Source organism: Cygnus atratus, chromosome 1 (assembly GCF_013377495.2).
Source record: "Cygnus atratus isolate AKBS03 ecotype Queensland, Australia chromosome 1, CAtr_DNAZoo_HiC_assembly, whole genome shotgun sequence".
Lineage (NCBI taxonomy): Eukaryota > Metazoa > Chordata > Aves > Anseriformes > Anatidae > Cygnus > Cygnus atratus.
Genome location: NC_066362.1, coordinates 204,810,198 through 204,820,649, shown reverse-complemented (window position 1 = coordinate 204,820,649; position 10,452 = coordinate 204,810,198). Strand labels below are relative to the sequence as shown.

Sequence of the window (10,452 nt, the reverse complement as noted above, 5' to 3'; positions counted from 1 at the left end):
CATGATTTGGACGGTCGGTCGCTTTCGGCGTTAAGGAATCAGTGTCGTCTTCCTTTTCCTTTCTTCCCAGGAAGAGCTCTCCGGCATGCCGTGGGCTCCCCATTTTTTGGGTGGAAGGCTATCTGTCCCTGCCCCAAACCAGAAAGGGTTAGGATGACACAAGTTAGCACAGACACCCATTTCGCACTTCACACCTACGGATGTACGTTGACGACTCCCCACTTCAAATTCCTCACAAAGGGGGAAAAAAAAAGGACAAGAGACAGTAAATGTCACTGTGATCACACTACGGCAAAATATACCTTCTGTTCATTGCAAAAAACGTGTGAAGGCCAAATTAAAGGGGAAAAAAAGTATGTTGCATGAGTTACAGTGCAACCGTATTATTCCTTCTCTTTCTATTTTCCTCCCCCCCACCTTGTTCAGTTTAGAAAAAGGATTGAGTACAACACAGTCAGGTAAGTGGCCACAAAAGAGTAGCTGTCTTTGGCAAGAAGTCACCGTATGGACCCTCTCTGTCACCTTCTGCCCATCTCGCTCTGTCTCATGAAGTGGATGTTGTTGGCGCTGTCTGAGAGTTCTGGGTACTGCTCCACTGAGATCACAAAATAGCCGTCGTAGCCCTGTACCCGGCCTGTGTTTAGCACTTGTTGCTTCTCCCCTTCTGTCCACGAGCGAATACCCTCCTCCCCATCCCGCAGTCTCTGCTGTTCTCGGGCCCAAGCTTGGGCGACGGCGCGCTGGCGGGCCAGCTCCAGGACGCGGGCCTTCTCCTCGTCCAAGGTGGTCCCATAGCGAGTGTTCAGGCACAGCGCGCCGTACTGGAGCTGGATGTCCGTGTAACGTCTAGTCCTTCCACTCAGCACTGTGTTGATCTGGGACACCGTGACGTTCACGCCGTTCTCCAGGGTCCTCCGCCCGCCGCTGAGGCCCAAGATGGACAGGTCGCCCTCCGACGGCCCTTGCTTGATGAAATAGTGCGTGTCCACCCCATCAATGGTGAAGTGCAAGTTCTCCAGGTAATGGGCGTTGTTCAGGATGGCTGCGATCCTCCGCCCATCCTCGTTGGCCACACTGATAATGTCGGTGGCCACGCGCCCGTCCTTCATGGCGAACTTGACGCCTTTGCCGAAGATGGAGCCTCCGGAGGCAAAGTTCTTGTTCTTCTTGACGTGCCGGCACCCGGCGATGCTGGAGCTGTAGATCCGTTCGAAGCGCTCAAGGGTGACAAAGGCCTTCAGCTGCTTCTGCACTTCACATTGGACCCCCAAAATTGACTGAGGATGGAGAGAAAGAAGAAAAAGATGTGTTAGAAAGAGAAGCCTGATGACCCAAAGGCATTATTTTGCATGCTGGAGACCAGTGTCAATCTAATGAGGAGGTCCATGTTTTTTTTTTTTTTTTTTTTTCCTCATCAAGTTTCTTCAGATTTTTAATTCTTTTTAGTGGAAGAGACACATGCCAGGTTATTCCCCCTCATACTCATCGTTTCAATAAATAGAACTGTGTTTACACTTACAGATAGAAACAGGTAGAGGGAGAAAAGGAGTTTTTGCTTTAGTAGTGTGGGGGTCTTGTTTGGGCTCTCTCACCTGTCCAAGCTATTATTTTGTGCTTCAGTATTTTTTCTCTGCAAATAAGAAATCATTCATAGAGAATCTGGTGGCTGTTATGCTTTATAAAATGCTTTGAGGTTTCTGTGACAAAGTATGAAAGTATTTGTAACAGTTCCCTCTATTTTAACTTCACCTTGTAACTCTTTGGGCCACCTTCAAAAGGCCTGCATCCCAGGTACGACCCTCGAAGTAGCTACAGCCCCTCTAAATCCCATTTCAGCCTGGCCAAAGCAGGCTGTTCAAAACTAAAGGAGGGCCCTAAATCCAAATCATATTCCCTGCATACCCTCTACAACATGCCAGGCTCCCTGAGCTAGGGCCAGCCATACCTGATGTTCGAGTTTTAGCTTATATTGAAGAAAAACTGCAGAGAGACAACAGCCTAGATCATTTGTAGTCAGGTACAATACAAAGTCACTTTTGCTGTTAGCGTATAATGGAGCAAGCACGCAGCGAGTCAGCAGCTCATCATTACTGCAAAATGTCTTTGGAAATGCTCTCATCAATTCATGGCAGCGCAATCTTCTTACAAACCCTTGCTCACGAACAATTATTTGCTCAAATTTCACAAAAGCAAGAGGATGCTATGACAAAACTCTCCTGGCACTGCCAACGGCTGAGTTCAATAAAGTAATGACATCCAGGATTAAAAATAGTCTACAAAGAAAAGTTTGCTGCACTCCAATTATTTTGAGGAAATTTAACATCCATGAAGGAGATTGCCTTAAACAGTCCACAAGCTAAAGGCTCACATCCTTCCCTGGCTGTAAGAAGACATTTCAGACAATGCAGACATTTCGGCATTGACCTCTTTACTACGACTTACGGTGAGGGAAGGGAAACGAACCCTCGCTTCCCTGGTAGCCATTTCCAAGGAAGGGTTTCAAACCATTAGAGAAACAAAATAAAGGATTCTGCACTGTGACTTGCTCAGTGGTTATGAGCAGTTTTGCTCTATAAAGGAGAAAACTATAAAAGAATGGAGGTACACAAGTTTAAGGGCAAGTTTTGGGTTTAATCAACGTTGAAATACCTAAGACCCAAGACTTACATTTATTCAAAGTGCCAAGAAAGCTGCATAAGCCCCCTTCCCTCCCCCTTTTGGTTGCTAGCATAGTAGCTGGAGCAGCCATAGGAGCTCTTTCTGGTTCTCCCCATGCTGCCTGTGGGGGATCTCACATACAGCCCAGAGAGCGATCTAATTAACAGTCTGATAGCTCCCCCACCAGCTGAACAAGGGCTTTAATTATGGAAAAGATGGACGTAATTAATGAAGATGTCACCGATGATGGACAGGGAGCAATTAGGTTTCTAGACTCCATGAAACTCTTACAGTTCTGCATAAGTGCGTATCACACACTCTTCATTAGGTATTTCATCTTAAGAGGTGTTTAAATGGGGATGCATTCCTCTCAGGTGCATCTCCTATAGGCTGACTCCAGGTGGTCCTTCCCCACTACCCAAGCATGCCACATTGCTCTTCCATCTTGCTCAGTAACTTTTATAAGCAACAGGAAAAGTTCTTTCTCATTACACACACTGAATCACCATTTAGTGCAAGATCCTTCACTCAGGAATGTAAATCAGGTCTTCTGCGCCACATTTCTGTGTCCTGTGGTCATTTATCTGTCACCATCTCTATATATACATCGCTATATTTACCAGAAGTTAAGTGGTCAGGGATCCCTAGAATTAATTAATCGCAGCAGCTACTCAATATCACCTTGGATAAGTCGGACAGCACTAGGCATGGTTTGGGCCAGAAGGACATAGTCCATAATACTGTGTTTATGCTGCTAAATGAGAGAAGCCTGGGCAGTGAGGTCTTGCACTGGACCTCTTATCATCCACACTGGTTAATTTTAATAAATTAAAATTAAATAAATTTATTTTCAGCTCCTGGTTTGGCTTCAGACCCCTCCAACTGCTCTCTCCGAATGGCCTCAAGTAGCACCAGGGGAGGTTCAGGCTGGAAATGAGGAGACATTTCTTCTCAGAAAGAGCGGTCAGGCATTGGGACGGGTTGCCCAGGGAGGTGGTGGAGTCCCTGTCCCTGAGGGTGTTCAAGGCAAGGTTGGACGTGGTGCTTGGGGACATGGTTTAGTGGGTGACATTGGTGGTAGTGGGACGGTTGGACCAGATGGTCTTGGAGGTCTTTTCCAACCCCAATGATTCTACGCTTCTATTCTATGATTCTATGTTGTTACTCTAAAATGTTGGTTGGGAGTCTACTGCTGACAACAGCTGTAAGTGACGTTTAATGGATGATGTCCTTGAGTTTTCCATTAATTCAGGAAGGACTGTAACCTGTTTGGCACATGCTGTGATAGGTACAACAGGCAACAGCTCTGACATGATCTACCTTCATCAAGCTCCACAAGCTCTGTCAAGGTGGGACCCTCTGGCCTGAGGTCAATTTTTTTGATTTTCAGCTTTATGGTCAAATTCCCAATAAATTTGGATTTAGATCAGCAATTGTCCACTACAAAAGGTAAACCAAAAATTTAAAGTCTTTTTTACAATTTATTACCCAATAATAGAATACATGACCTTTCCTTTATCTAATAACATACTGCCTTGACGACATTATATGAAGTCATACAATTTCCACAGCTCCACTGTCATCTGGATTTCATTTAGAAGGAAAATAAGCAGCACCCACCCCTCTACTGGCACGACTTGGAGGTTTAATGGATTACACATGAGCTAACAGCAATGGCACTGTCACTTTCTGCCTAAGGACACTCAGACAGGACGTGAGGCCAACTGGCTTGTTGGTCCTCTCAGCCTCCATCCAGGACACATCGCCTCCTCTGTACAGGGAAAGCATTTCTCTTGTTGCATGGGCAACAGTAGGGCTGTTACTGGCACTACTCCTGGTGGCTAAGACAGAGGTGGAATGACTGACCAAAGCCACAGAAATAGACCTTCTTGACCTCTAGCTGTATGCCCACCGTAGGTGGAAGGTTTGTGAGGCTGGGGGCTTGATCCTTTGCTGGTGAAGTAACTGGGCAGTACCAGTCAATCTATGGATGTCTCAGCCTTCTGTGCACCTGCTTCTCACACTTCAGTGTTGGCTTCAGGACTGATTCAGTTGCCCATAAACCCGTACATTGATGTCTAGTGTGATCTGAGATGCCCCAGAGTGCCTGCAGCTTCGTCATGGAGCAGTGAGTAACAAAAGCTCTGGATGATTTGTGCCCTGCTGGACACCAAGTTCACAAGCAGAAGCCTAAATTTAGGTGTCTCCATCTAGAACAAAATCACACCCAAAGGGTCTTTCACTGGGGACTGGTTACAGGCCTTCTAGATAAAGGCCTTTTATTATCATAACATCTCCCCATCTTCTGTTTTGTAGTAGGAGAAGACATGCAATGCTGTAATACCGAACAACTCTTAACTATTATAATAACTGAACTCTGTTATCTGCAAATAACTCTGTTATCTTGAAAATGAGCCCGCAATCACTTTGAAATGACTTTTTGAGTGCATTTCTTTGATAAAACAAAATGATATTTGGGAACAGCATTTTTTTAAAAAAGAAAAACAAACCCATCCAACAGTAGGAAAAAAACACACCAAATTCAGGCAAACCAGGGCACAGCTAGCTTTGTATGCTCTGCTGTGAATATACAGGGGGGAGGCAAGCATTACACACAGTTCAAAGAGGCAGTGTTTCCCTGACTTTGCAATTACCATTTCTGTTTCATCTTAGAACTCATTTTAATGAACTGGCAAGGAAGAGAAACAGAAAATTTCCGTCCAAGGCTGCAGTGGTGTATAGTATTCTCTAAAAAATGCCACTGCTTTTAGCAACTGTAAAGGAAGGTATCTATAAAACCAGTATTAAGGAAGAAAGAAGGGAATTCATAGTTATTTTATTTCAATATTTGTTCTTAGATGTGAGTGACAAATAGGCTGGGTTTGTTTTTCCTCACAGACTCTTTTAATCAGATGTCCTTAGGTGACATTTCACTTTATCCAGTAACAACCCATTGGAGAGAAGAGAACGACCTTCATCATTTCTTTCCTGCTGCACAGAGCTCAAGAGAACGGCACATTACACAGCTCTCTGAATAGCCTCTTGCATTTTGCCTGCACCTCTCGAGGATTTGAAATACCATCGCCAGATACTATCATCTGTTGTTTTTAAATACCGCCTTCCAGTGTGAGACTGAAAGCTTTAATTTCCCATCAAGGATCCAAGATGTGAAATACGTGAGTACGTTTCCAAGTTTCTCTACATCCCCTGCCGTTACACACAGATAGGTGTTTCTCCGACTACCATATGGGTTACAACATGGAAAACCACTTCTTCCAAAATGCTTGGCCTGAGCTACGACTTCCCTGCCTTCAAAATCCTCCACTGTTAACTCTCTCCTATGGATGCCCTAACTCTCTCGTGGTGAACCCCTCAGGATGTAGCTCCCAAGGTCTATCCAAGACCTAGGTCACCCGGTGGAGGGTGGTTTGGGGGACACCCCACCTTGCTAACTCTTGGGTTTGGAGGACAGGTCTCTCCTCCATCCCACCTTACTAACTCTCGGGTTTGGAGGAGAGGTCTTTCCTCCATCCCACCTTGATAACTCTTGGGTTTGGAGGACAGGTCTCTCCTCCATCCCACCTGTGCACGCAGCTCCGGGGGGATAGCTAGGTTGAGCTCATCATGCAGATTTCCATCTGTGGGGAAATAAAAGGATTTGCCTCCTATTCCTGCTCTTCCATTTTCATAATGCTTCAGGAGCTTAGTGTCTTGGAGACTTCAGCTCTTTCCCACATCAGATCAAGTGAAAACTGGCCAAAAGGTTCACAAAACATAGCTGGTGGCTGATGGACAGGCACACAGAGAGCGTGATGGCCCACGCTCGGGATGAAGCACCCCCAAAGTGAGGATGCTCTCCCTGAGTGATGAGCATTGGCAAGAGATGTCCTTGGGACATTTTCTCATGGGACGGAGAGACATGTAGTTAATGACATGATGTAGCTAACGATAGAAGCACTGATTCCAAAACATCCCTTCCTGCAAATAGAGTTGTTCTGGCTCTGGCAATTACCTGACAGTTCAGTAAGACAAAGGGGAAAGGGGGAAAAAGGGGAAAAAAAAAAAAAAGGAGAAATTGGATTCAGGTGCAGCAGCTCCACAATATGCCAGAGGTCACCCGGAGTCCCCTGGTGGCCAATAACACTGAACTTGTTCAACAAACAATTTAGTGACAGCCTCGTGGATGCAGGGGAGGGGGGGGAGAAGTGCCACACAACAGAGTATTGGATTTTAAATGTCACTCCGGAGCTGCAGGGGGTTAGCGCAAAGTTTATGACATGCTGGCTGTTTCTGAGCTGGTGGATGCCCACAGCCAGAATTATCTCTCCCGTCTTCCAGCCCTGCAAGGCAAGTACCGACAATGTTTTGGAAGGAGATGCCAGGCCCCTCTGGTTATGCACTCCGAAAAGATATGATGCAGCCATTTCTGAGGAGTTAGTTGCTTTGCCGTTGTGCTCCTGTTATTCATTCCTCTCTGATAAAAGAACTGACTCAATCTGCTGGGCCACGGCTTTGATCAGTGGAGCTAGTGGAGTAACTCAAATTTCCTTTGGTCTATTACAAGGGGCTATGTGACCCAGAGAAACCAGGGATCGGAAGAGGCAGAGATGAGAAAGCTGTGGTACATCATGCAGTGAATATCCCCGGATTTCAAACAGAATGGGCATTGTCTGGTGCCTTGTCCAGGCTACTTTTAAATGATAAAAGATCTGCAGTTTCTTCCAAATGCTCTGGAAGGGCACTCCACAGTTTGATCAATCTCATTAAACAAAAATATTTCCCGATCTTCCATTTAACTTTGTTTAATTTTGTCATTTGTTTTGGGAGGTTTTCAAAACTTTGTGTTTTATTCCACATGCTTCATCAACAGATATGGGGAGAACTGGTAAGACAGAGGGCTGAGTCCTGGCTGGGAGTGTGTGTGTGTGGCTGGAAGGGCTGGGAACAAACAGAACTGCATGTGAAAAATCAGTGTTCAGTGCATGGATAGGTTTAGGAGAAAACGGATCGTATGTTCAGGCATAAAATGCGAATGAATTTAGTTTATGCAAATACATGTCTACATTATTCTGGGTGTGACAGAAAGGAAGGAAACCCTGCTCTACAGCATTTGAGAGCTACTTGCTATCACAGCATGATCCTGCAACTGTAGACTAAAATAAAAATGCTCCTGTTTTGTTGCTGTCATAACACAGGGGAAGAAAATGAAACAACCTGCAATGGTTAAATTCCACTTTCAACATTGTGATTGTAAAGTGACTCATCTGGAAGCACGATAGCTGCATAAAGCCCTTATTTACCAAGCAGGTCCCTGCACAGACCTCACTGCAGCTTCTTGGTTTACAAACCTGAAGGGGACAAGGAGACTTCGCTCATTCAGGCAGATTCACCTAAAATGGGTGGCTGGAAGGGAGGGTTCCTTGGTTTTATTTCCAGCTCCCGTATAAAAAAGTGTCAGACTTCATCTCAAGCCGCCAATTAAATTATTTGGCTATTCAATAAGCTTTATAAAAACACTGAAATGATGTAATAATAACATTATTATTATTATTATTATTATTATTAACACTAATCTCTGTTGCAGTTCTCGGAGTGTTATCATCTACTGTACATAATAATTTAGAGACAATCTTTGTGCGGTCTCTGAATGAGCCTTCCCTGTTTGCCTTCTCCTGTACAGCTTTGCCTGGGGAGACTGTGTCACATCAAAGCGGGTGAAGAATCCTGAGGCTATTATTTCTCATTACAGAAATCATCTCTGGTAGCATTTTATTGTTTAATTCGAGGAAGAGAGAAACAAAAGAGAAGTGTCTGAGCTCCAAAACACAACTGAGTTACTGTGGCGTAATGGTTTTCAAGCATCAACGCAGCCATGGTAGCAAAAGGCATCGTTCTTTCCATCTGCTTCTATTGTAAAGTGATATGTCTTAATTTAAATCTCTCTTGTTGAAGTTGAAGCTGGTACATTTTAGCTTGTCTTCCCTGCAACTACGAGGCTCAGTACCGAGGCAGGGCTGACACATGACTATGTAATTAATTCACAGTATCTTGTTCATACCTCTGAGTGATACCTTGGGGCTGGGGAAATGTGACACTGTATTTTACCTCCTAGTTTAATAATTTGTGTACAGGACCTCAAGAATCCACTGCAGGACAGTGAGATTTCAGTAAAGGCTTAGATAAAGGGCCTAGGAAGGCAGCTGGGATCATTTCCACTTGCTACCATTATCATTTTATTAGCAGAAGTGTTAAGAGCACATCCTGATCTCCCCAAACAAATTGGTGCCTCACAGCTCCGCAGTATTTGAATACACAGCAATAGCAAGCAGGAATCTATATCCTAAAGAGGATTCAGACTGAAGAGATAAAACAAAGCCAGAATAAAATCAGGCTAGGAGAGGAAAGAGTATCCCGAGAGGGAAATGTCTGTTTTCAAGGTCATACAACTGATAAGCAGTAGGGCTGGGAGTAACCCAGGGCTCTCAGACCCTGACCCAGTGTGCTAACCTTTAACAGTGCTGCCTCCACCTTTCAGCTGAATAATTCCCAACAGGAAGAGACAGAGAAATGATTGGACTGTAAAAGCTTTTTCTTGCCAATTTTATCATTGAATTTTGTGCTAGCATCTGTCAAAATGGCTTGTGATGCAGGCCTGTTTTTAAAAGCAGGACACAGTGGTTTGGGATTAAAACCCCTCAGGTAAAATGAAAGTTAACTACCAGCTAAAATGTCTTTCTGGGGAAACCCATGGTAATGCAGAAGAAGTGCTGGGATTTTTTTTTAAAAAGTATTTTAAACCAGACTGAATAAATTAAAAAATAAAAATAAAAAATTGTAGAAAATGATTCTGTATCAAGGTTTACTTTCTTTTCCCTCCAAGAATCCTTGGTGCAAAGGCCAGGACCTTCGTCTGCAGTATGTGGTAGTTCTCTTCTGTTTGACAAAAAAACAGTAATGCTCCATCTCACTGAGTGACGACCAGAAAGTATCACAGGAATAAACACAGCGGCAGTAAAGAATTTACGATGTGATTATTCGGTGAGATTTCATTACTGTAATGGGGAGAGACAAGCTGCCTTTGGTCGACTCGCTCTTAACCTCCCAGCACATCTGGAAGAACAGGCTGATAGAGGGTTTTTTACAAAGATCCCAACTGAATACTTTGCTGATAAGGGTATGAAATACGGTATGTAGTTGCATGGATCACCTTGCTATTGTCCCATTCCTGGGTTTTCATCTGTGTGTGGATAAGCTCATAGGATGGCTCCATGGCGTCCATGTCTGGCTTGGGGTATCCGGGGATGACGTTGTGTAGCTGGAACCCAAAGGTGAGCAGCCAACTGTTGACATCTGGAAAGGAAGAGAAGTATAAATCAGATTATCTGATCTCTCAAGCAGGGTTGCCTAGGTGAATGGCACAGATGAGGACCCTACAGTGCCTGGCACTTTAGCAGTCTGGCCACAACGATTGCTCTCTACTCTATGTGAAGAGAACAAATCTTAATGGCCCTTGAAAGAACTGTGTGCCAAGGCTGGGCAAGTCAATGACTTTCCACCTCCAAGCACAGTCCAATTCTGCATTTTCCCAGCTCTGAAACTTTGGCAGTGACCAAATGGCTCAAATTAAAGCCAACTCCATGGCTGTTCTACATCAGCAGCCACGAGACACTGCTCTAAAGTGACAGACGAAAAGCACAGGAACAAAGATATGCTAAGAGAGATTGAGATGCTGCAGCTTAACTGGAAGTGTTTTCCAACCCTGCAGTCAGCTCTGAATATCTCAGCCACAATACT

At 44.5% G+C, this 10,452-nt stretch overlaps 1 protein-coding gene across 1 annotated transcript in view; it reads right to left on the bottom strand.

Annotated features, from left to right (window-relative positions):
- Window positions 1–516: 516 nt before the first annotated feature.
- TENM4 (teneurin transmembrane protein 4) overlaps window positions 517–10,452 on the bottom strand; it is a 338,371-nt gene continuing 328,435 nt past the window's right edge. Inside the window, exons 29-30 of the mRNA XM_035560436.1 lie at window positions 9,866–10,008; window positions 517–1,277 (exon numbers count right to left, since the gene is read on the bottom strand). Of these exons, the coding sequence (XP_035416329.1) occupies window positions 519–1,277; window positions 9,866–10,008 (902 nt within the window). The 3' untranslated portion in view covers window positions 517–518. The remainder of the gene's footprint in view (window positions 1,278–9,865; window positions 10,009–10,452) is intronic.